Genomic DNA, 27008 nt, shown 5'->3' with positions numbered 1-27008 from the left:
TAGCAGATAATTTGCAAATCAGGTCTGAAGAAGGGTCTCGACCCGAAACATCACCTATTCCTTTTCTCCAGAGATGCTGCCTGACCCGCTGAGTTACTCCAGCATTTTGTGCCTATCTTTGGTGTAAACCAGCATCTGCACTTCTTTCCTACAAATGATCTCGGTGAATCTCTCTTGCTTGCTGCCCCCCCCCCCCCCCCACCAACCACTGCAATCCTCCCCACGCCTTTTCTCTTCAGCTGTGCCTCCCTCAGTCTCCCTACTTCGGTCACCCTATCCCAAATTGGCTCTTTCGGTTTCTCCTCTCTCTCTCAGCTCCCTTCCCCATTCCCCACCCTATTTGCCCTGTTCTTTACCCCACCCTCCTTCCATTGTCCATCTGCTGGTTCCTCCCTCTGCTGTACAGAAGTTGCACACTGATCAAGCAGGCTGTCCCATTGCACTTCATCTTTCTTCCTGGTCCCAGCACCCAGGCTGCCTGAAGCCCGTGACCTATCCCAAACCCTTCCACAGCTCTCCATGACCCAGTTGAGGAGTCACAAGGGTAACTTTCCAAGTGATGAATGTAGATCCGATGAACAGAAAACAACTCACTCCCCATCCATTAATACTTAACATAGGGGCGGCCCAGAGGCCCAGCGGTAGAGTTGCTGCCTACAGCGCCAGACACACGGTTTCGATCCTGACTATGGATGCTGTCTGTATGGAGTTTGGATGTTCTCCTTGTGACTGCATGGGTTTTCTCCGGGTGCACCAACACTCCAATTAAGTGCAAGTTTGTAGATTAATTTGTCTTCAGTGAAAATTGTAAATTGGCCCTAGTGTGTAGGATTGTGTTAGTGTACGGGAATTGCCAGTCGGCGTGGACTCGGCGAGCCGAAGGCCTGTTTCCACGCTGTATCTCCAAACTAAACTAAAAATTATACAATGACACGAAACCCATTGCCTCTTCTACTCTCCTTAATCTCCCAGGCTCCTCTGACGCCCACATTGTCCCTAATTCCAGTCAGGGTCACTCTCCTGCTCCCCTTTAACCCCAGGCCTTTGGGTCCTCCTGCCTCTAATTCCATGGGCTATCTGTCTCCTTATCTATGACTGTGCACTACAATGCTGAGAAATATATTCTGCACTTTGTATCTACCACTTTGCTCTATCTATTGTACTTGAGTTTGACCTGATTGTATTAATGTGTGGTGTATTTGATCTGCTTGGATAGAATGCAAAACAAAGCTGTTCACTGTTCCTCGGTATCCATGACAATAATAAACCTAAACTAAGCTTAAATCTAAACCTAAACGTAGACCATTCCTTTTTAACCTATGGGGCCTCTTGCCTCCTCACGCTGACCAAACAGGCTTCCTAACTCCCTCTTAACCTCTAGGGTTTATTTGAAATGAGTCAGCGAGTCTGTCGCTTTGAGGAGGGACAGTTTAGTTTAGTTTAGTTTACTTTAGAGATACAGCATGGAAACAGGCCCTTCGGCCCGAGTGCGCATCGCCCAGCGATCCCTGCACATTAACACAATCTACACACACTAGGGACAATTTACACTTAAACCAAGCCAATTAACGTCTTTGGCGTGTGGGAGGAAACCGAAGATCTCATAGAAAACCCACGCGGTCACGGGGAGAATGTACAAGCTCCATATAAACGGCACCCGTAGTTGGGATTGAACCCGAGTCTCCGGTGCTGCTAGCGCTGTGAGGCAGCAACTCTACCGCTGCTCCACCGTGGCTGCCCGCCACGTCTTTGACAGTCTTTGTGACAGCCCAGTGCTGTTAGAGGTTTTTAGAAATGCTGCACCGTCTGATCTGCACTCTCCAAATTCCCCATGTCGTATTTTGTCTGAGAACACGCCTGTGAAGCTGCTAGCATAAACACGCACTCGTAAGCTCAAAACTGGTTTTGTTTCACTGCCTATCCCCAAGTTTTTTTATTAAACAAAAAAAAAGGGATTCTGCAACACAAAACAGAATATTTTGGAATCAGTGAATCAACATCTGTGGTGAGATCAGACCTGTTAACATTTCAGTTCTTTACTTTTCATCAACCCTGCAGGTTTTCTATGTCCCATCTTCTCCGCTTCTAGCTGCCCAACCCCTAGTTATCCATGTTTTTTATTACTTTCAATTCTTTAACACTTTATTCCATTGCATGCATGAATGCTCCAGCTCTCGACTGGTAGTTCCACCAGGTTATTTTCCCTCTGGTCCCGATTCAATCAGGGCAGCACAGTGGCAGAGCTGGTACTGCTGTCTCACAGCGCCACAGACCCAGGGTTCGATCCTGACCTCGGGCTCTGTCTGTGTAGAGTTTGCAAGTTCTCCCTGTGACCACATAAGATTCCTCCCACATCTTAAAGACGTGTGGGTCTGTAGATTAATTGGCCTCTTTGAATTGCCCTGAGTGTGTAGAGAGTGGATGAGAAAATGGGACTATCAAGAGCTAATGTGAGTGAGGGAAATGGTGGGTTGAATGGCCTGTTCTCATGCTGTATTTCTAAACTAATATATCTTTATTTCCTCTCATTTCTCAGTTCTTCAAAGTAAGTTATGAGCTTGAAATATTAATTGCTCATACAGTGCAATTGCTGAGTGAGTAACTGCCTCTCATTTTATTTCACAGATGAGTTATATTTTACTTTTACTCACAGAAACCAGGATGGTTTGTATGGCACAAAGCTCTTTCATCATCAGAACTAGTAGCAGAGAGTGTTATTATTCTGCAATATCTTATTATTATTGCCAGAAATATTACTCTATTCTAATCACATTCCGTTCAGCTGCGTCCATGTAAAAAGTATTGTGAACTGTTTTATTAGCTCACACTTAAATTGATCTAAAAGATTCTTAAATGCAACAGGAAAGTCGATAATTCCTTTTAGAGAGTAAAATAGGGTAATACCTATTAAGAGCAAAAAGCATTTTGGGTCGGGGGCGTTCATCAGGCAGAAGAAAATATGAAAAATGGTCCCGATCCAAAACGTTATCTAACCATGTTGCTTGACCCGTTGAATTACTCCTGCTCTTTGTGTGTTTATATATATATAAACTGTAGATGTTGGAAATTTGAAATTAAAAACAAAAAATAATGGAAGCTCTCAACAGATTAGACAGCAACTGTGGAAAGAGAAACAATTAATATTTTATGTTATAAAAGTAAATTATCCCCAGTGTGTAGGATGCGCAAAATGGGGATAATATAGAACAAGTGTATGGGTGATTGATGATCGGCATGGACTCAGTGGGCCGAAGGACCTGTTTCCATGATGCCTCTCTAAACTAAACTAAAAGTGCACAAACCTTTCGTGGATGGAGAGAAAGTTAGCATTTTAATGAAATATCTTGAAGTGTTTCGTTGAATTGAATTGTGAAAATGGAAAAAGTGGATTTGCGTTGGTGCTAACTAAAAATAACGCGATAATGGAAAATCATGCCATAAAGAAAGGTAAGTTTTGATTAAACATTTAGTTAGATTAACGGAAGCAAATCCTCAGTATTGTCCGAGAAGAACCTTATTGAGGAAACTTCAGATTTTATTGGCTGAAGAAATCCAAGCCCTTGTGTTTATGGGAGATTGAAAGTCAGGGACAAATATATAGAATAAGTGTGAAACACAGGAGACTGCAGTTGCTGTAATCAGGAGCAAACAGTAAACTGCTAGAGGAGCTCAGAGGGTCAGGTAGCATCTGTGAACACAATGACAGTGTTATCATTTTGGGTCAGGACTGCCAACAAGGGTGAGAGTGTAGAGGGGAAAAAGCCAAAACAAAGGGGAGAGGCAGGAGCTGACAAATGGTAGGGAGGAAGGAAATGTGGCTTGCAAGCCTAGCAAGTATTTGGTGAGAACTTATTTGAAGGGCAGAACATTACAGAGGGGGAGCAGGATAGGTGTGCTTTCTGTTTTGCTTAAATTCCATGACTGCATTTACTCACGTGGATCTCATGAGTATATGCTTTTACAGTTCAGATGATAAATTTGCCGTAAAATGTATATCGTGTACTGTTTGACATGGTTGACATCACTGCATATGCCCAGGTCCTGTGTGTGTGTGTGTGTGTGTGTGTGTGTGTGTGTGTGTGTGTGTGTGTGCACGTGTGTGCACATGTATGTTGCATATGCTTGTGTGTGTTTGTGTGTGAGGGAGAGAGACATGATCGAGGGATTACATGGAAATTTCTGGAAATACATGGTTTTTAGTTAGCACCAACGCAAATCCACTTTTTCCATTTTCCCAATTCAATTCAACGAAACACTTCAAGATATTTCATTAAAATGCTAACTTTCTCTCCATCCACGAAAGGTTTGTGCACTTTTAGTTTAGTTTAGAGATGATTACATGGAAATTTATTACATCGTGTTTAGTGATCAGGCTTCTGTAAAACTTGTATTATGTCATATATAAAAGCATTGAGGTGTGCAGTAAAATTTCAAAGTCAATGTTTTGCTGTGAATGAATTTGAAGTTCTGGCTCAATGCTTTGTTGGACTTTGATTAATTGACTGGAACTGTCTACATAACAAAAATAACAATTTACTGCAGGACTGTTTTTATGGGCGGGCAGTAGCTGTTGTTTAAGGCACTCATAAAATTCTACCACTTTAACTGGTTCTTGGTTTGTCCATGGACAGCTTTGCATAGGAAAAACCTAGCATCCTGAGGAAACAAGGAATTGCAGATGCTGGTTTACAGAAAAAGACAGCATCTCTGGAGAACATGGATAGGTGACATTTCAAGTCAGGTTGAAGATGGGTCCCAATCCAAAATATCACCTAACCATGTTCTCCAGAGATGCTTCCTGTCCTGCTTAAACTGCCATCGTGTTGTGGATAATCAGAAATGTCTCCGAAATAACTATTCAGAAGACTTCATTTTGAATTTTTCTCAAGATTCCAGCATTTGCAGTTCCTTGTGACTCAGTCCCTTTCTTTGCCAACAGTCAGAGGTTAAATTAGACGCTTTTGCAAAGATGATCTCGGAATGAACTTTCTGCACATATCCACTTAGACAGGCCTTTTCCATTTCCATAAAAATACCTAGTTTAACCCTGAATTGGCTCATCTGTTACATTTTAGTGTGTTTCTTATTTCTCGAAATGGCTTTCTCAAACATTCTCTGTTAGCTACCACTGTTCTAACCTCAATAAATGAAATCACCCTGTGACCTAATATGCTAAAGAAAGCCAATTGTCCTATACTGTAGTCTGATAAAATAGTGTATCAATTTGAATATTCTTATCCTTTTAACTTCCTCTGTGATCTTTTCCTATCCCATTTCTACAAAATATTTCAGCCTAGAACCCTTCACAAATAAACACTCTTCTAATTATGTCCTCTTTGAAACATACTTGCATTAAATAACATCAAAATTGGTTCTTTGCCTTCAACTACCAAGATCCTAAGCTTTGCAATTCACTATTTGAATTACTCTGCCTTTCTCTTCACTTTTAAGAAACGCATTAAAACCTGACTCTAAGGCCAAGATTTTGATTATATGCCTCAGTTATATCTTTGTAGTTTGGTGCTGTATTATTTGATTATTGGACAGGTGACATTTTAATTCAGGACCCTCCATCAAACTTCTGAATCTGAAGAAGGGTCCTGACCGAAAACGTCACCTATCCATGTCCTCCAGTTCTGCTACTCCATTGAGTTACTCCAGTACTCTGTGCTTTCTTTTGTAAACCAGCATCTGCAATTCCTTGTGTCTCCATTATTTGATTATAGTTTTCCGATGAATTGGGACTCCTTTTTTATTGTTCATGTATGTAGAATTGCTGCAATGTACTTGCTTCCCATCACAACTCTAGCTCTCCCCAATTCTTATCTTGGGCCTTGTAAAATATATTAGATGTTTTCACTCTTTAATCTGGCTTCCCTGCTGATGTGTTGAATATTTGTACAGGACTCAGTGGTGTCACTTCAATTGCAGCTATGAGATCTTGACCAGCAGTAACAAGACTTGGCAGAATTCTTGATCTTGTTCTTCAAAAGATTAATATAAGACCAAACATTTTGCAATGTCATCCCAGAAGGTAGCACTTCGTTCACAGGCAGCAGAGGTCTATAATGTCCGAGCAAACACTTTCAATCAGATCCATTTTAGTTTAGTTTAGTTAGGTTTAGAGATATAATGCGGAAACAGGCCCTTCGGCCCACAGAGTCCGTGCCGACCTGCAATCCCTTTACACTAACACTATCCTACATACACAAGGGACAATTTTACATTTTTACCAAGCCAATTAACCTACAAACCTGTACATCTTTGGAGTGTGTGAGGAAACCAGAGCATCCGGAGAAAACCAATGCAGGTTACGGGGAGAACGTACAAACTCCGTACAGACAGCACCCATAGTCAGGATGAAACCCGGGTCTCTGACCCTGTGAGGCAGCAACTCTGTGCCATCATGCCGCTCTGCAAGATATTGCAAGTGCAGTCTTGGTTCTTGGTTCTTGGTCCTCCAAAATATTCCAAATGGAATTTAAACGGGAGGCGGAGGAAGACAATGCAGAGAAGGATTTTTTTAAATAAAATTTGTTTGCTGGGCTAAGGTCATTCTTAATGCAGGTTGAACTCTTCTGATGTTCTTCAATGTGTTCTATTTGCAGACAAAAACGGTGCTTAACTGTGGAACAACATTACGACAGGTAGGGAACCTACAAAGCAAGGATTTTACTCAGGAGGCACAAGAGATGGCAGGTGCTGGAATCTGTTGCAAAAATAGAAGAGCAGCTAGAGAAACTCATTGGTTGTTACCTCCGTCTTGCCATCCTCCGCATACCAATCCCTCCTCACAGGTACCCACCTATCCCTTGCCAGCTCTTGGCCCATCTCTCCTCCATCTCTTTACACTGACTACATCCACTCTACTTTTTGTCTAAATGAAGGGTCTCAACCTGAAATGTCAACTGTCCATTTCCCTCCACGGATGCTGCCTGACCCACTGTGTTCCTCCAGCTGTTCTCCTTTTTTGCGAAGGATTTCATTCGAGGGAACTCACCATTCTGTATATCACTGGAACTGTGGAAGTCCTTGATGAAGCTGAATCGAACGGTCAAAAATAAATCTTCCCTCTGTTCACCTATGTTGGGGGAAGGGACAGTTTTGGTCATGTTCCTGTCTCCAGCTCTATTAAACTGCAGCAGAGGTAGTTCATTCCATAACAAAGAAAGATGATTGCCCCTTGAAAGAAAGTATTCTCCTGAACAAATGTGTACGTAGGAACTGCAGATGCTGGTTCACACCAAAGATAGACACAAAGTGCTGGAGTAACTCAGCGGGTAAAGCAGCATCTCTGGAGAAAAAGAATAGGTAACATTTCAGGTCAAGACCCTTCTTCAGACTGAGGGTCGAGACCCTTCTTCAGCTCAGACTGAGGAAGGGTCTGGACCCGATGCGTCACCTATTCCTTTTCACCAGAGATGCTGCTGAGTTACTCCGGCATTTGTCTTGTCTTGTCTTGTTGATACTGCACATTTAGTGTCATTCTCCAGAACAATGCTGCTGATTGGCAAAATTATCTGCAAGGAGTCACAACATATGTAATTAATGTTTCTTCAGGTTTTTAAACATTATTTGAATTTTGACAGTTCTCATTTTACCAAAGCTGCTGAATCCAAACCATATAATCTTATGTTACTACTAAACTATTCAATCATTACGCATTAATAAAGTGTTGTCATTGGTATGATTTTAATGATCCATCTGCCACTATCACATCTACACCTCTGTATTGTCAGTTTCCAAACCCTGAATAATTTTTCACTTGCGTTTGAGATTCTGTGAAGCCTGCACGGCATTTGCAATTGGTGAATTCTTATCCTGCCTGCACTTGCAAGTGGCTATTTACAAATTGTTACGTGCAAGTGGAAGCTTTTTGCGAAAGCTTGAGCTTCGGTCACAAATTAATCATCGCAGAAGCAATATTAAAGAGAGAATCAAGAGAGTCAAAAGTGTTTTATTGTCAGGTGCCCTGAAACGGAACAATTAAATTCTTACTTGTAGCAGCACAGCAGAAATGTAAACATTGCACTCTGTAATACCCATAATAACCAACACACATGCACAAAAACATAAAAACATACAAACAATAATAGTGCAAAAGGACAAAACCAATGCCAAGAAGGGTCTCGACCCGAACCGTCACCCATTCCTTCTCTCCAGAGATGCTGCCTGTCCCTCTGAGTTACTCCAGCTTTTTGTGTCTATCCCCCAAGTCTATGTAATTCAGAGCTTATTTGGAGGTTATCTGCCTGCACATAATCCATATCCCCCCCCATCCCTGCATATCCTGGTGCCTATCCAAAAGTCTCTTAAATGATACTGTTGTTTCTGCCTCAACAACCACCCTGTTAGTGCGTTCCATCTAGGTTTATGATGAATGATGTTAAGTTTCTTAAGTGCTATTGCACCATCGAGGCAAGTAGAGAATATTGCAACACAGTCTTAATTTGAGCAGCATAAATAATAGACAGGTTTTTCTTGAACTCGTCTTCCAGAATCTGGACATTGCTGACAAGGCCAACATTTATTGCCCTTTCCAGCTTGCCTTTGAGCAAATGGTGATGTGCTGTCAGGAGGTTATCTATTGATCAAAGGATAGCTAGTCTCAGTCTGGCTTTTCCGGTGCAAATCCAGAATATTAATTTTATTTTATAGCTTTACAATCAGTCTCTTTATTCACCACATCCTGAAACAACTATTGATTTCCTTTCTTGATGAAATTTATTTATTTTGTATCTTTATTCTTTTTAGCAAAATATTCTACCAAGTTATTCAGTGAGCATAGTACATATCCCCATATAAAAGTAAAATTAAAGACTGTAAAGAGTTGTTTGACCTTGATTGAATTTATTTATTTATTTATCTATCTATTTATTTATTTATGTATTTATTTTCCAGTCAACACAATACAACAGATTGACTATACATTTGTGAAAGTTAAATAGTACAAAATCATTGTATCAAAAATAAAACAATATAATCACACATGATATTTTCTGACCGGAAAAAAAGGTGTAAGCAGAAGCCAAAGCTTATTGTGCTTACCCTTAATACTTAACAAAATATAATTAAAAAACACAACATCACAAGTCAGAAGCAGATAAACAAAACATAGAAACACAAATATAGTCAAGAACCATCATTTCTGTCATGTCAGTTATTTCTCAGTGCTGATCATATATTTTGTATCTTTCAAATATAATATTTTTCAACATTTTCTTGAATTTACACATATTAATTCATTGTTGCATTCATCAACAGAAGTGAGTAAAAGGTTATGTGTAGGAAGGAACTGCAGATGCTGGTTTATACTGAAGATAGACACAAAATGCTGCAGTAAATCAGTGGGGCAGTCAGCATCATTAGGCAGATGCTGCCTGACCTGCTGAGGTACTCCAGCATTTTGTGTCTATCTTCAGTAATAGGTTATGTCTGACTTTTCCTTGCTGCTACAATCCCTGCAAATAACCTATCAATGACCAATGCCTGTGATAAATAACGCTCCTAAGTATCATGGAAGATTTGACTTTCTGATATGAATGGATTACGTCTACAGAGAGCTTAAATGAGCTGAATTTTGACCTTCCTTGTCAGCAGCAGGTAAAATATATCCACCGACATTGGCTTACGCTGTGGCAGGCTGTGCTAAAAATGTTCAATGGTTCAATGGTGCTTTATTGTCACATGTGCAAAGTGCAAACGCATAGTGAAATTCTTTTCTTACAAATGTGTATAAGGTAACGTGTTGAAATCTGCCGAGAGATCTGTATTTGACTCATTCTTTGAGTATAGTAATGGGTACAGTAGTGACACATTGGTAGAATTACTGAATTTGGAAAATTGGCAACTATGGAATTTTAATTCAGTTATTAATGAGGATTTTTTTTTAAAGTGTCATTCGTAATGTTGCCCTAAACTAACAAATCGTAAAAAGTAATTCGTGCGGTGGTGGAAATCTGGCATCCTTTCCTTACCTCATCTTTTACTGATTCCAGGTCAACTCTTAAATATCCAAGCATCACATTCAATTATGCCACAACTGTTTGAGTTTAGTTTATTGTCATGTGTACCGAGGCACAATGAAAAGCTTTTGTCGCATGCTAACCAGTCAGCGGAAAGACTATCCATGATTACAATTGAGCCATCCACAGTGTACAATGTACAGTCTTATGATGAAACAGAAAAAATGAAACTGGAAGGTCCACCCTGCATGTTGGCAGAAATTCCCAATCCAATCAACTTTCCTTACACACCTCTGGGCTGTAGCATTTAAGTGTGAAGAATTTTTCACAAACTAGGAAGGCAACCATCTGATATAGTTGTCCTCACAAAACCAGATAACACGGCAGACTGCCCGGTCACAATGGCTGGGGACATTCTCTTCTGCCAGCAGTGCAGCCCCACAGTTGAGGCTGGCACAGCAGTATGGAGGAGGACACTCGAGAGTTTGTAACATGAACTCCATGCCCCATGAGATCTCATGGCACCACATCAAGTGTGGGCAAGGAAGCCTTTCCACTATTATTACCCACCTTCTTTCATGTCTATCATCCATGTTTCAAATGTTACATCACTGTCATCATCTGTCCTGAAAAGGGCGCAAGCTTCCGGCGACAATCAGTGGGAGCCATCACTTGTACCGTAGACGATGGTGGTAGCAGAATTAGCTCAGGACACTTCCAGTTTCCAGCCCCGCGACGTGGACGCTTCTGCTGTGGGGCCATTACCCACCATCAACTGATGAATCAGTCCCTGTTACAATAAGGAGTGTGCAAGGGTGTGCTGAGCATAGCAACAGGCATCTCCAAAAGTGAATTGTAAACCCAGTGAGACTGCAGCAAAAGGGACAATGTGTACGCTAAACTAAATAAAAATATGTAGGAACTGCTGGTTTATACCAAAGGCAGACACAAAATGCTGGAGTCACTCAGCAGGTCAGGCAGCATCTCTGGAGAAAATGAATAAGTGACGTTTCGTGTCGTGACCCTTCTTCAGACTGATTGCAGGGGAAGCAGAAAAAAAACAGGGAGTTAAGCGGGGGACCAGGCAAATCACAGCCGGACCGCTGGTGAGCCCAAAAGAAATACATAGTTGTGAATTGTAAAGCTTGTTGAAGGATTTTTGGTGGGAAGAAACCAGTGCAAGGTCAGCAAAGGTTCTGGGGAAGGGAGTACAGGGGAAAGGTGAGGGGGGGGGGGGTTAGAAGTGACCTAAAACTGGGGAATTCAGTGTTCATACCAATGGGTTGTAAGCTACCCAGGCGGAATATGAAGTGCTATTTATGAAGTAAAGTTGAAGTCCATTGCAGGGAAACCATGTTGCAGACAAGAACACATCCACCAAATCACATAAGAGTTCTGCAATCCCGTCACATCTCGTCATGATTGGACGATGAAGCAGATGATGGAAGAGGGGGTTTGTAAGAAATAGTAGCAGGAGTAATCCAATGGCCCCTCGTGCCTACTCTATGTAGATCAATACTGCTAAAAACAACAAAAAAGTCTGCCTGTCTTTACGTACTCAGAAACTGAACAAACATGGCAAATTCCACACGTTCAATACACATTTGGTGATTTTCTTTTCACCACAATCCTGAAGGGGTGGTATGCAGTTCCCCATTTTACCCCCCTCCGCCTCCTGCCTTGTTAAATAGTGGGATTACATTTGCTACTTTCTAGTATGTGGCAACTATTCTAGAATCTGTGGAATTTGGCTGCAGACAGTCAGTGCATCCATTATCTACCATAGCTGTCTACCAGTGCATCCATTATCTCCATTTCAAAACTTTGGAATGCAGTTTATCAGTTCCTGGGCATTTATTGGCTTTCAGTCCCATTAATACATCCAAACTCTTTTTTGTAAAATAATGCTAATGCTGTAAAATAAATCAGAGGGGTGACTTTTTCATGCGAAGTTTGGTGGGTGTATGGAACGTGTTGACGGGGGGGGGGGGGGGGGGGTAGGTAAGGCAGGGATTAAGAAGTGATTAGAGCGGTGCATGGATAGGACAGGTTTAGAGTGATATGGGTTCAATGCAGGCAAGTGGGACTAGTGTAGATGGTACATGTTGGTCGGTGTGGGCAAGTTGGGCCGATGGGCCAGTTTCCACACTGTATTATGACTAAAATAATGCTATTTAAATGAGCTCCCCATTTACAATAGACAAGGGTCTTCACTACTTTTTGAAGGTTACCTTTGTCTTCTCTGAAGACAGATACTTGGCAAGGATATTTGTGTCCTTGGCAAAGCCACTGTTGCCCATCAATCTGAAGAAGGGTCCCAACCAGAAACGTCACCTATCCATGTTCTCCAGGGATGCAGCCTGTCCCGCTGAGTTACTCCAGCACTCTATGGCTTTTAGTGCCCATCCTAAACTGCTCTTGGAAAGGGTATTGGTGGACTGTCTGTACATTGTGATACTCGAGGTTGTTCTCATCCGGGGTGCTTGTGGGACCTTGGGACGAATTCTCAGAATAGGGTCGGCATGTAGCTGCAATGTTTTGTGCAGACAGTAAACCTTGCAACAGTGGTGGTGGGAATGAATGAATAGGATGGTGCTTGGAATATCAATGAAGGCAGTGTTTCAACATTAGATTTCAAAGCTGTTTTCTATTCACATTATGGATTGAGTTATTCTTTACAGTTGCTTAAATGTTCTTGGCCCCATGACCACTTACAATTTGTTTCAGTCCTTCTCACTGCATCGCTGCACCTCACTTCCAACATGAGAAATGGAACTAATCTTTTGAACTAATGGGAAACTGTTGAAACCCTGGTGACTGATCAGAATTACAGAATCAGAATTACCTTTATTGTCATCGAAAAAACAAGTCTTTTGGACGAGATTTCGTCACCCACAGTCCAACAGTAAGAGCAATAAAATAAGCAATTACACAACCACAAACCAACACAGAACAACAAAAAAAAGAAACATCCATCACAGTGAGTCTCCTCCAGTCCCCCCTCACTGTGATGGAAGGCCAGAATGTCTTTTCTCTTCCCCTGCCGTCTTCTCCCGCGGTCAAGCTGTTGAGGTTGCCAGGCCGCGCCGGACGGTGAAAGGTCCGCAGCGGGCCGACCCAAGCCCCGCAATCCAGGGCGGGCGAAGACGCTGCTGCTGCCGCTGCCCTTCGGGGCGGTCGTGGCTCCCGACATTGAAGCCCCCGCCGAGCAGAAAAAAATCCCGTGGCCTATTTCAGGCCGCACCGGACGGTGAGATGTCTGCGGTGGGCCGACCCAAGCCCCGCGATCCAGGGCGGGCGAACACGCTGCCGCTGCCAGAGCTCCCGATGTCGGCATCGATGCAGCCTGCGCCGAAGCCTCCGAGGGCGAGTCGCAGCCGCTCTCCCGCAGCCTCCGAAGACAGCTGGCTCCGCAGATGGTAAGTCCGGTCCACGGGCTCTGCAAACCAGAGCCCAGGTGGTCCCAGCTGGAGGCCGCCAGCTCCAGGTGTTTGGGCGATGGTAGGCCGCAGCGGGAACGGAGACACGGCCCAGAAAACAAAGGTCGGGTCTCCGTTCAGAAGAGACAAATTTGCAATTTTACAGTTCCCACCCCCCCCCCCCCCCCCCCACACACATAGTACACAACCACAAAAAAACACCACATCACATCTAAACACTACAATTAAGACTACAATGTGCGCCAGAACCAGGTAGTCGAGGTACAATGTGCAGACATTGACCGCATTTCATACACTCAGGGGCTGAGCTCCAAGCCACCATTCATTAAAGCATTTGAGAGGCCTTGGCACACAACTCCTGCAAGGCATATAGAAACAAGGAACTGCAGACGCTGGTTTGCAAAAGAAGACACAGAGTGCTGGAGTAGCTCAGCGGGTCTTTAGACTTTAGAGATACAGCGTGGAAACAGGCCTTTTGGCCCACCGAGTCTGTGCCGAAAACAGATCACCCTGGACACCAAAACTATCCTACACACAAGGGACAATTTACAATTCTTTGCAGAAGCCAATTAATCTACACACCTGTACATCTTTTGGAGTGTGGGTCAGGCAGCATCTCAGGAGAACATGGATAGGCGATGAAGGAGAGTACCACCGCACAGCTACACACTTCCCCAAACATCAATCCCTCCACCCTCAGCTCAACCAGGTCAGGCTCTCCCGCTCCATCTGCAGAAGGCTCTGCAGGTTTTATGATCTATGGTTCCGTTAGTCATCTCAAAACCTACAGTACTAGACTGGAAGTCATCTTTGATCTCAAGGGACAACCTACAAATGGAAAATTAAGCTTTTCAAAGGTCTTGAATTTTTTTAAACCTGCAACTGCGGTATTCCTCATAATAATTGTTCCTCATTAATTACATGTTACTTATGTTGCCCAAGTCTGTGGTTATTCCTGCACTGTAAAATTAACCAATTGGGCATAAATTGCTCAATTGTTTGAGTATAACTTGTCAGTCATTTCCTAATGTAAATACCTCAGATGTAAAAAAATCAGGTTTGGTACCAACAGACTAAGAATGGCAAACTTCACAACCCAGCCTAGTCTTGGCCTCTGCCATTAGTCTCTCCTGCTCACTTCCCAGTAACAAGCCTGTCTGATCCAAGCCTGTCCAAAATGCTTAGGAAGCAGAAATCATCAGAAAAAAACATTCTGATGCTTAACATTTTTTCACTCACCATCATATTTCTAGGACCAGGATTAGGCCATTTGGCCCATCAAGTCTACCTCGCCATTCAATCATGGCTGATCTATCTCTCCCTCTCAACGCCATTCCCCTGCCTTCTCTCCATAGTTCCTGACACCCCTACTAATCAAGTACCTGTCAATCCGCTCATTCAAAATACCCAATGACTTGGCCTCCACAGCTGTCTGTGGCAATGAATTTACTAGACTCGCCACCCTCTGACTAAAGAAATTCCTCCTCATCTCCTTTCTAAAGATACGTCCTTTAATTCTGAGTCTATGACCTCTAGTCCTAGACTCTCCCACCAGTGGAAATATCCTCTCCACATCCACTCTATCCAAGCCTTTCACTATTCGTACATGCCAACAGAGTAAATTACTCGCACAAGAAACCAAGCATATCCTGTTGACAAGAGTAATACAGAAAGCAGAGAATTACTTTTGGCATAATTTATGTGTCGGTACAATCCAGTAAATCTGGGCCCATCTAACCTAAATTGATGAAAATAAGTTTAAAATTATACCCAAGGTTGTAGCTATGATTGATTATCGCCCTTATAGGATTAATCCCACAGTAATATGTTTAATTTTACAAAAACATTTAAAACTAGTAAGCTATCTGAACTGTTTTAGATGTCTCCACAATGACATCGATGCTGTTGAAATCTGATCGGATATATTTATCTTTTAGTCGGGTTTGGATGAGGAGCAGTACTCATCCGTTTTATAAATCACTCTACAAATGTGTCATAAAGCTGGGATTTTACTTTTTCCTATTCCCCTGCTTAAAGTCAAATTCCTTCATTCCACCCTGAAGGGCGATGTGGATATTTTATGCATACCAGTGCTGTTCATGTTAATCTCTCAAGAGTATGTTTTAGGAAGGAACTTTAATCAAAAAAATACACTCCCTTCCCCTGATTTGGCAAAGTCAAATAAAAATAACCCCTGCTGATCAGTTGCGACGTGGGAATTCAACATTTTTCTTTTACATATTCTCTCTGCTGCAACTTTTGAAACTTCTTCTCAACAACTGGGCAGTTTAGCTGGTGCAGAATTGTTTAAATGCCATTGATATGAGACACATGATCCCAGGCCTTGCAAACCTGCCAGCACATTCTGCATCGGGGAATTTAAAACAAAAAATCTGGCCATTGTTTTGCAGAAACTTAATAAATCAAATTCTGTTTTTCTTACAAGAAGAATGTTATTTGAACCAGTGTTTTGGGGATTTTGCAGTGCTTTGCATGATTCCATCCATTTAATATTTGGCCTGCTGGCTTGATGGGACAGAGTAGGTCAAAAGGACATATTCTTTTTGTTATTGTGGGATTAACACATTTCCATCTTTGTGTTTAGGCTTGGGGAATAGCCAAAATCCACACCGTTGTCTCTGGGAATTGGTATTTAGTTCCTTTCATTAGCATTGGCTGCAGTGCTGTCTAGTAGATTTTCCCCAGGTGTAGCTATTAAATCACAGGCCTCATTCTCGACATCTGGTGAGCTATCTGATCCCTTCCACGGCAGTGTTAAGACCTCTTAACTCACTTTCCCTGAGCCCGAGAGAGGAATGTCACTCAATGACATTGATCTTTACCACACTCCTGTTAGTCTGTTGAGGACAGAATGGATGTTCTGATGTTACGCCTTTCACGGGAGAATGTGAAAAGCCCCATAGACGTTCAGTGGGTCAATCTATAAACCAATAAACCAGATAAAATAAAAGCAGATTTGAATCTTCTCTGACTTGTAATCTGGTCTATAATACAATATATTAACTGTAATATAAAAGGGGTTATGGGGAAAAAGTAGGAAAATGAGATTGAGAGGGAAAAAAGATCAGACATGATTGAATGGTGGAGCAGACCTGATGGACCGAATGGCTTAATTCTGCTCCTATAACTTATGAACTAAGTGAATCGGATCCAGTTTGTCTTAACAAGGAAGGATTTTATATAACCTTTAGCTTAATCACAGTTTGATTAGCTCAGATCTTACTACTGATACCAATTGTTCCGGTTGGAATCATGGGATTTAGCCATTTAAAATGGCAGTGAATTCAGGACCTCCGCATAGGCACTGTTGAACATATAAATTCAGGTTAGGGATATCCAGCCTGTCAGTTGGTTCTGCTGCCAGACTCCCCAGGATGTCGGAGAGCGGCCAACCCTAATCTCAGCCTGTGAGGTTGGGTTGGCTGTCCTCCAGGATTGCTTTGAAATCTCCACAGGAATTGACAAGTAATCCTCAGAACATCACGAGGATTAACCCATCGAGTCCAGAGATGGGGCCCAGTCTTCAGACTTTAGATATACAGCGTGCAAACAGGACCTTCGGCCCACCGAGTCCGCACCGAGGTGGAAGTTCGGAAGCCCTGAAGACCGGAGAGTCGAGGAGAGAGCCATTGGCAATGATGGGTGCAAGGAGTGGGCCAGTAGGCGCGGGACTGACCCATTACCTTCAGTGCCTGCAAGGTCTGCTGCTGAAGAAGGGCCTCAACCCGAAACATTACCCTTTCCTTCTCTCCAGAGATGTTGCTTGTCCCGCTGAGTTCCTCCAGCAGTTTGTGTCTCTCTGCTGCAGGAAGTGCCCACGTGACACAAAGGCGGTCGGGCGAGGAGAGGGACGTCGGGTCACGAGCCTGCAGCAGCCTGGGGCTTACCTGGGCTTACCTGGAACGGGGGACGCTCCAGTACTGCCAGCATGTGGACCGGACGGTGGATATTGGACTTTTTCTTTGTAAATGGCACCAAAATGCTGTGACTGTGCAAAATGCGGTTGTGCAAAATAATTTCACTCTGCTGTGCATTAGTGCCAATAAAGAACCATTGTACCAGTCATACTTGGTAACCAGACCATAGTATTGCAAGCCAATGTAGAGCATGCAGCCCTATACAAAGTCCATGGTCGTTTGGTGCTGAGGTAGGGTTATGGTCAGGGTTATGATTGGGCAATAAACAATAATACCAACAATTATGGTCCAGGGCAATGCTTCCTATAAATCCCTTTAATGGTGGGGTGGTCAATATCCATGATAGACCAGGCAACATCCACCACTTTCTGCATCTTACTTTACTCTAGGCCATGATGCAACCAGTCAGTATGCTATGCACTGTAGATCTGCAGAAATTTGATGGAGTATTCAGTAACATGCCGAATCTCCGCAAACTTCAGAGGAAGTAGAGTCATTGATGAACTTTATTTTTGATTGCATCAATGAGCTGGGGCCAGGACAGGTCATCAGATGTATGCAGGCCCAGGAACTTGAAGCTGTTGACTCTCTCCACCACCTGTCCCATCAATGAAGACAGGTGCATGCTCCCTCGGCTTTCCGTTCCTGAAGTCAACAATCAGTTCCTTGATCTTGGTGAGACAGAGAACGAGATTGTTGTCTGGCACTGCTCAACCACATAGGCAATCTCCCTGCTGTACTCTGACTCATCTTCATTCGTCTGACAGCGGTCGTACCGTTGGCAAATTATTCATGGTGTTGGGCCTTTGCGAGAACAGGGAGCCAATTACCTGAAAAGTGGCAAAGTCTAAGACCAATTCTTGGAAAAGTAGGTTTCCAGAAATATTAAATTAAGCTTTAGACTTTAGATATACAGTGCCGAAACAGGCCTTTCGGCCCACCGAATCCACGCCAACCAGAAACTATCCCATACACTAATACTATGCTACACACTAGGGACAATTTACAATTTTACCAAGCTAATTAACCTACAAACCTCCATGTCTTTAGCGTGTAGGACGAAGCAGAGAAAACCAATGCGGTCACGGGGAGAACGTACAAACTTGATACAGACAACATGTGTAGTCAGGATTGAACCTGGGTCTCTGGCACATAAAGCTGCTCTTGAAAATTTGACAAGTAGTTTTCAAATAAGTTAATGTGATTAAAGATCAATCAATTATAAAGCTGTAAACCAGTAATTATCATGAAGTTTTATATTGCAGAATTTTATCAAACTTCATACATGATTTCAGAAATGAAAGTCCATTCTCATAAATTGAACTCGCAGATTATCTAGTTTCTTACAAATCATTGAAGATTGTATTGGACTTTAAATGTGACAAAGTATATTTTGTCACCTTCCAAATAAAATTAGGTCTATGGAATAGCAGACCATTATGTCAAATCAACAAAATTATTGTTCGTGAATGTTTTCTGAGATTCAAAATCTTAATGTTTTACTGAAAACAAATTGGCAGGAATTCTACATGCAAGTTCACAATCCTGAAAGACGAGTGTTTGACAGCACTGGGCCTGAATTCACTGGAATTTAGAAGAATGAGGGGGAACCTCATTTAAACATACAGAATTGTGTATGGCTTGGATAGAGTGAATGTGGAGAAGATCTTTCCACTAGTGGGAGAGTCTAAGACTAGAGGTCATAGTCTCAGAATTAAAGGAGATTCTTTTAGGAAGGAGAAAAGGAGGAATTTCTTTAGTCAGACATGAGGACTAAATTTCTTAAGTCACAGGAATTCTTTGTCACAGAAGGCTGTGGAGACAAAGTCAGTGGATATATTTAAGGCAGAGATAGATAGATTCTTGATTACTACGGGTGTCAAAGGTTATGGGGAGGAAGCAGGAGAATGGGGTTAGGAGGGAGAAATAGATCAGCCTTGATTGAATGGTGGAATAGACTTGATGGACCAAATGGCCTAATTCTACTGCTATCACTTACGATCTTATGTTCTAAGATAGACAATAGACAATAGGTGCAGGAGTAGGCCATTCGACCCTTCGAGCCAGCAGCGCCATTCAATGTGATCATGGCTGATCATTCTCAATCAGTACCCCATTCCTGCCTTCTCCCCATACCCCCTGACTCCGCTATCCTTAAGGGCTCTATCTAGCTCTCTCTTGAATGCATTCAGAGAATTGGCCTCCACTGCCTTCTGAGGCAGAGAATTCCACAGATTCACAACTCTGACTGAAAATGTTTTTCCTCATCTCCGTTCTAAATGGCCTACCCCTTATTCTTAAACTGTGGCCCCTGGTTCTGGAGAATGGGGGAATAAAGATCTCTTTACACGTGCGAGAGATGAACTCCAAGATAAGATGCTATAAAATGTGATGTGCATATCACTGTAATAGTGATAATGCAAAAGACAACAGAAGTAAAGTTAGTGTTGTGGATTTGTTACTCTCACAATATAAATCCTTACTATAAAGGGTTAAAGTAAGTAGTGATCCCGCTTTTGTGGTTTAAATCCAAGAAATGTCTGGGAGCCACCTGCATCTTAATAACTTGCATTCTTCAGATTAAATTAAATTGAATTTGTTGGGTCTTGCAAATCTCAATTCCACCAGCCATGAAGGTTCTATGTAGACAGATAGACGTAGTTGAAATGAGGCATCAGACCAGCATCCTCTGAGCTTTATCGATCTTTTGTGGCCTGTTAAAGATTTGTGGCAGATTAGGCTGATGCTCTTTTAATGATATGAGCTGTGGACTGAAATCTTTAACGCCGAGACTTGTGTACTTTGTGCACTGGCACTGGAGTGAAACAGATTGATTTTAAACTGATAATTCTGATGGTATTTGAGTGCATAAACGTATGTGGTTTAAATCAGTACTCCACACGAAATCACAACATTATCAGCATGCAGGTGTGGATATGCGTAAACTGTGTGTTTTTATCTGTGGCAGATCCTTTCATTTTTGCAGCTGTAGTTCTTCTCTGAGTCATAGTCATACTGTGTGGAAACAGGCTCTTCAGCCTAACCACGCCAACCGACATGCCCCATCTACTCTGTCCCACTTGCCTGTGTTTTCTCTATATCCTGGACTTTACTGGACTCTTGCACTGAACATTATACCCTTTATCCTGTATCTGTACACTGTGGCCAGCTTGATTGTAATCATGTATAGTCGTTTCACTGACTGGATAGCACGCAACAAAAAGCTTTTCGCTGTACCTCGGCACATGTGACAATAAACTAAACTAAACTAGGCAAACTCAGCGGGTCAGGCAGCATCTGTGGAGGGAATGGATAGGCAACATTTCAAGTCAGGACCCTTCTTCTGACTGATTCAGTCAGTCTGGAGCTGAAACGTTGCCTATCCATGTCCTCCAGAGAAGCTGCCTAACTAACCAACTGCTAACTAAACTATCTAAACTAATAAACCTTTCCTATCCATAGACCTGTCCAGTGACTTTGAAATGTTGTATAGTACCTACCTCAACTATCTCCTCAGGCAGCTCATTCCGTACACCCACCACCTTCTGAGTGAAAACATTGCTCTTTAGTTTCCTATTAAACCTCTGGTGAGAGACAAGATTTAATAGTTTGAGGGAGGTGGCCTCTAATGCAGCGGATATGGAGTCCTAGACTCCACTTCAGATTGAACAGGATATTAAAAAGAATTAATGCATCAGCCTTTTGGCTGAGGGACAATTAGGATCTGTATGTGGAATACCAGAACACAGGACAGTTTACTCCCTGGAACTCTTCAGCATGTGATTGAAACCAAGATTCACTTGACAGTCAATAAAAGTATAATAACTACATTTGCATTGTGGGCTGAATTTCTGATATCTCTTTTGCTTTTGCTCCCATGAGACGTTTAGTTGCCAAGTAGCTGCAAGGTGATCTCACTGTGGACTGGGTGGAGATTCCTTATTTCAGCATTGATTAAAAAAGTGTAAATTAATATTTATTTGGCACCGCAGCATTTCAATGCTTAACTGGAAAAATGAAATCAATGCCCAGATAGCAACAGTGCCAATTCATATGTCGGTTCCATAGAGGAGAGTTGCATTTAAAAAAAATATTACCATAGGTTGCACTAATGTGATCCAATTTCCGTCTGGGACTTTTCATTATAGAGTTATAGATAGGGTCATAGAGTCATAAAGCACGGGAACAGGCCCTTCAACCCAGCTTGCCCATGTCAATCAAGATGCCCCTTGTACAATCGTCCAACCTGCCTCCATTTGGTCCATTTGGTCCTATCCGTCTATCTATTCTCAAACTGGAACCACATGAACCAAATGCTTCCTGCGTTGTTTTTTGAAAGCTCATGATCAGGAAGCACAGCCATGAGACATCATCACCACAGACTTCTACCCCTCTCTTACCCAGCTTCTGCACTGTCCTCCCATAAGCCGGGGTACTGTCCCTCATTGCGGACATTGGTTGTTGTCTCTGGAACTACCGCGTTACAATGCTAAGAATTATACTCTGCATTCCGTAACTTCTCCTTTGCACTACCTGTTGTATGAGTACCTAGCTAAAGTTACCATCTCCTTAACCTTTATACGCTGCTAATCTTATCATCCCATGTTTTAGTTTAGTTTAGTTTAGTTTTGAGTTACAGCGCGGAAACAGGCCGTTCAGCCCATCGAGTCCGCACCGACCAGTTAACACCATCCTACACACTAGGGACAATTTACAATCTTTACCAAATTTTTACCATGATTTGCCAATTTAGGGAAATACCAGCTGAACGTGGATTCTAGCTAATGTTAGGACTCCCTTGACTTCATATCACTTAAAAGGCACATCATAAATTATTTATGGTTGTGAGCTGGAGTATCAAAAATAATGGTTATGGAAGCCATGTTGTTAGGTCATAATCCAGAGTGCCAAACAAAGAATAGAGATGAGTTAAAATGCTATCATGGCAGCTTGAGGATTTGAAAGATATTTCTGTTGACAATATTTCTACAGATCATATTTCATGTTAGCTCAGATGAGAACTAATGGGACTAGTTAGATTAAGTCATCTATCTTCAGAATGCCACGTGGGTTGTAGACAGGAATCTGGATGTACTGTCTAAGCATCAGCTTTTGTTTGATCGACTTTACTTTACCTTAGAGAAACAGCGTGGAAACAGGCCCTTTGGCCCAGTGAGTCTGCGTCGACTAGCGATCAGCCCATACACTACCCTACATACTAGGGACAATTAACAATTTTACCAAAGCCAATTAACCTACAAACCTCTATGTCTTCAGAGTGTGGGAGGAAACCGGAGCACCTGGAGAAAACCCAAGCGGTCACAGGGAGAACGTACAATCTCCGTACAGGCGGCACCCGTAGTCAGGATCGAACCCCAGTCTCTGGCGCTGTAAGGCAGAAACACCACTGTGCCACCCATGAATAACCCTTCTGCGAACCCATTTTAGGCATATTTTAGGTTTGGGCATTCTACAAATCTGTTGTAAATGTTGTGAGAATGTTCTGTTGTCCATTCCAGTCAGCGATCTGTCAGCTTGGGTAAAAGTGTGGATTCCTTTAATCTTTAAGCAGGTATCATCCTGTATATGAGGGCTTTCCCACCAACCAAGAAAATAAAATGCCTGTTTTCAGCCTTAGACTAAAGTTCCTATGTGCTATTAATTCATTAAAATCTGAATTTTATGATTATTATTTCTCACGTGAGACATTTCCTTCCCCTTTTCCTGATCCATCTCTGGGGCTGTTGGCACTGTGTCATCATCATCATCGGCGGTCACTCGAAGCGAGTATGACTGTCCTCTCCTTGGGTCGTCTAATTGTGGGTCTACAGATGTCTGTGGAGGCCGATCCGCGATCCATACACCTTGGTGCAACGTGGGCAGGGGAGACTGGCGGTGTATGTTCGTGGTTGAGCCCCTTCTCTCTCCCCTTGCGGTGCTGTTGCTTTGTCTCTGCGGCACGGCGTGGTTCCATTTCATGATGTGCAGCTCCTTCCTGCACGGATGTCCTCCAGGAGCGCCTGTCAAGTGCAATGTGCTCCCAGTTGCTCAATGTGATGTGGAATTTCTTCAGATTGTTCTTGATGTTGTCCTTGAAGCGTTTCTTTGGCCCGCCGGGAGCTCGCTGACCGTCCTTCAGTTGAGAGTACAGGATCTGTTTAGGGAGACGTGCGTTGGACATGCGGATGTATGTCATGGACTGTCTATCGGAGTCGGTGCTGCATTATTGTGGTGGTGATGCTGGTCATGTTGGCTTCCTCCAGAACGCTGATATTGGTGCGTTTGTCCTCCCAGCTGATCCTCAGAATCTTTCGTAAGGATCTTTGATGGTGTTGTTCCAGGGCTCTCAGGTGCCTGCTGTAGGTGGTCCATGACTCGGCTCCACACAACAGGGTGGGGAGGACAACGGCTCTGTGGACCAGCAGTTTTGTTTGAGCCTTTAGGTCTCGGTCTTCAAAGACTCTTTTCCTGAGTCTGACGTAGGCTCCACTGGCACAACTCAGGCGATGGTTGACCTCTGAGTCGATGTCAGCTTTTGAGGAAAGAATACTACTAAGGTAGGGGAAATGTCAAGTCAAGTCCAAGTCAAGTTTATTTGTCACATACACATACACGATGTCCAGTGAAATGAAAGTGGCAGTGCCTGCGGATTGTGCACAAAAAAGAATTACAGTTACAGCATATAAATAAAGTTAATAAGTTACTATAGTGTAGACAAAAATTTAGTCTCTGGAGTTATAAAAGTTGACAGTCCTGATGGATTTTTCAAGAGTTGTGCCGTCCACTTTTATAGTGGTCTGGGTAGACGGCTGGTTGGGTGGACGTTGATGTAGAACCTGGGTCTTGTTGATGTTTAAGGCTAGGTCCATGGCTCTGTATGCCTTGGCAAAGACATTCAGGATGCCCTGGAGGTCTTCTGTGGAGTGTGCTGCGATGGCGCAGTTGTCCGCGTACTGAAGCTCCATGATGGCGGTGTTGCTGACTTTGCTCTTGGCCTTTAGCCTATTAAGGTTGAAGAGCCCACCGCCAGCTCTGTAGAGGACTGGGATCCCCTGTGGCAGCTCTTCACCAATGTTGTGAAGTATGGCAGCAATGAAGACGGCAGACAGAGTCGGCGCGATGATGCATCCCTGTTTGACCCCCGTTTCCACAGTGAAGGGCTCGGACTCAGAGCCACTGTTGCTGAGCACTGTGACTGACATGCCATCATGTAGAAGCCTCAATATTCTGAGGTACTTGTCGTGGCAGCCGTACCTTGATAGTATGCTCCAAAGAGCCTGGCGGTCTACCGTGTCAAAGGCCTTTGTCATGTCTATGAAGGCCATGTACAAAGGCTGCCTGTGTTCACGGCAATTTTCCTGGAGTTGGTATGCTGTGAATATCATGTCTGCTGTACCTCTGGATGGGCGGAAGCCACACTGTGATTCTGGGAGTACTTCCTCAGACAGTGGTAGGAGTCGGTTTGCAAGGACACGGGCAAGGACTTTGCCTGTTGTTGGCAGGAGCAAGATGCCCCTGTACTTTCCACATTCAGCCTTGTCCCCTTCTTGAAAATGGTCACAATTGGAGCATCCCTGAGCTCTGAGGGAAGTTCTCCTTTTTCCCAGACCTTGAGGAAGAGGGCGTGGATGTGGTACAGGAGCTCCGGTCCACCTTCATGGAATCCCATCTGGACCGGTGGCCTTGTTGTTCTTAAGGCTCTTGATGGCATCTTGAACCTCTGTCAGAGTGGGAGGTTCCTCCATGTCTTCTCTGATGGGACTGTGGGGGTGTGGCTGGTAATGTCTGGTTCAGTTGTGCTGTCACGGTTGAGGAGTTCCTGGAAGTGCTCCTTCCATCGGGCGTTAATGGACTCATGGTCCTTCAGCAATTCCTGCCTGCCCTTTGAGCGCAGGGGGTTTAAGCCGCGGTAGCTTGGACCATAGACGGCCTTAGCAGCACTGAAAAAGCCACTGGTGTCACCCGAGAATGCCAGTCTCTGGATTTCCAGAGACTTTTCTGTCCACCAAGAGTTCTTAAGCTCCCTCACCCGGCTCGGGACGCCCGCCTTGGCTCTGGAGTGGGCTGCTCTTTTGGCCTTGCAGGTTACATCATTTTGCCAGGCACGAAAGGCTTTCCTTTTCTTGGAGATGAGCCGTTCTATTTCTGTGTCATTCTCGTCAAACCAGTCCTGGTATTTCCTACACTTGCACCCTGGTTTTGCAGGTATCAAGGATGGTGGATTTGAGTAGGCTCCAGTGCTCTCTGATGTCATCAGGATATTCCTGTTGGAGGCTTTCCCCAAGAGAGGCCTGGTTGCTGCTGGGTGGCAGTTTCATCCAGACTTTCAAGGTTCAGTCTTGGCCGGATCTGCTTCTTTTGAATCCACTTCTTCCTCTTGAGTTTGATGGACACTGTGGAGCGGATGAGGCGATGATCTGTCCAGCAGTCATCTGCATCGATCATGGCCGTTGTGATGTTCACGTCACGGCGGTCGGTCCCTGGCTCATACAATGACATAGTCGATGAGATGCCATTGTTTGGAGCGGGGGTGTCTCCAAGATGCCTTACGTTTGTTTTTTCTGGCGAAAGTGGGTGTTAGTGATGGTGAGGTGATGCTGAGCACATTTGCTGAGAAGCAGAACTCCATTGGAATTGATGTTCCCGATGCCTTCCTTTCCTACGGTGCCCTTCCACAGGTGTTGGTCCCGGCTGACTCTGGCATTGAACAGTATAGCACAAGGACAAACCTTTTGGCTCACAATATCTATGCCGAACATGATGCAAAGACCATCACTTATCTACCTGCACAGAAACCATATCTCCCCATTCCCTGGATATTTATATGCCTATCCAAGTCTTTTAAATGCCTCTGATGTATCTGTGACAACCACCACCCCCGGCAGCATTTTCCAGGCACTCATCACCCTCTGTGTAAAATAAATTGCCCCATACATTTCCAATAAACTTTGCTCCTCTCACCTGATGTCCTCTAGTTATGTCCTCTAGCATTTGATTTTTCCATCCTGGGAAAAAGATTCTGACGGTCTATCCTATCTATGCCTCTCATAATTTATATACTTATATCAGGTCTCCCCGCAACCTCCAGCATTCGACAGAAAGCACTCCAAGTCTGCCCAACTTCTCCCTGTAGCAAATACTCTTAATCCAGGCTTCATTCTGGTAAAACCCCTCTGCGCCCATTCCAAAGCTTCCAAATCCTTTTAGTAATGGGGTGAAAGGAAAAGTTCTAAGAGAGCTTTTATTCACAAAATACTGGAGTAACTCAGCAGGTCAGGCAGCATCTCGGGAGAGAAGGAATGGGTGACGTTTCGGGCCGAGACCCTTCTTCAGACTGATGTCACACAGATTTCCCCCACATCAGTCTGAAGAAGGGTCTCGACCCGAAACGTCACCCATTCCTTCTCTCCCGAGTTGCTGCCTGACCTGCTGAGTTACTCCAGCATTTGTGAATAAATACCTTCGATTTGTACCAGCATCTGCAGTTATTTTCTTATAGTTCTAAGAGAGCTGACAGGTTCACCAAATGGTGTGCACACAATGACTTTTACAATAGCACTATATGACGTAGGAGAAAAAAATAGGCCATTTGGCCCATTGAGTCTGCTTCATGTTTGAACCATGACAATGGTTGTTCAAGGTGTCACATGTGAGCTGCTTCCAAA

The 27008-nt window shown here is 43.4% G+C and overlaps 1 protein-coding gene across 4 annotated transcripts in view; it reads left to right on the top strand.

Annotated features, from left to right (window-relative positions):
• Positions 1 to 27008, top strand: part of LOC144595265 (E3 ubiquitin-protein ligase SH3RF3-like) — a 258681-nt gene that overhangs the window by 109717 nt on the left and 121956 nt on the right. For 3 of the 4 annotated variants that reach the window (XM_078402551.1, XM_078402550.1, XM_078402548.1), the window contains exon 2: positions 6609 to 6647. The exons of the other annotated variant lie outside the window; for it this stretch is intronic. In XM_078402551.1, the coding sequence (XP_078258677.1) occupies positions 6609 to 6647 (39 nt within the window). The remainder of the gene's footprint in view (positions 1 to 6608; positions 6648 to 27008) is intronic. 4 annotated transcript variants of the gene reach the window in all.

This window comes from Rhinoraja longicauda, chromosome 7, assembly GCF_053455715.1.
Source record: "Rhinoraja longicauda isolate Sanriku21f chromosome 7, sRhiLon1.1, whole genome shotgun sequence".
Classification (NCBI taxonomy): Eukaryota; Metazoa; Chordata; class Chondrichthyes; order Rajiformes; family Arhynchobatidae; genus Rhinoraja; species Rhinoraja longicauda.
The sequence above is the reverse complement of the archived record's forward strand: the minus strand, read 5'-3'. Positions and strand labels throughout refer to the sequence as shown.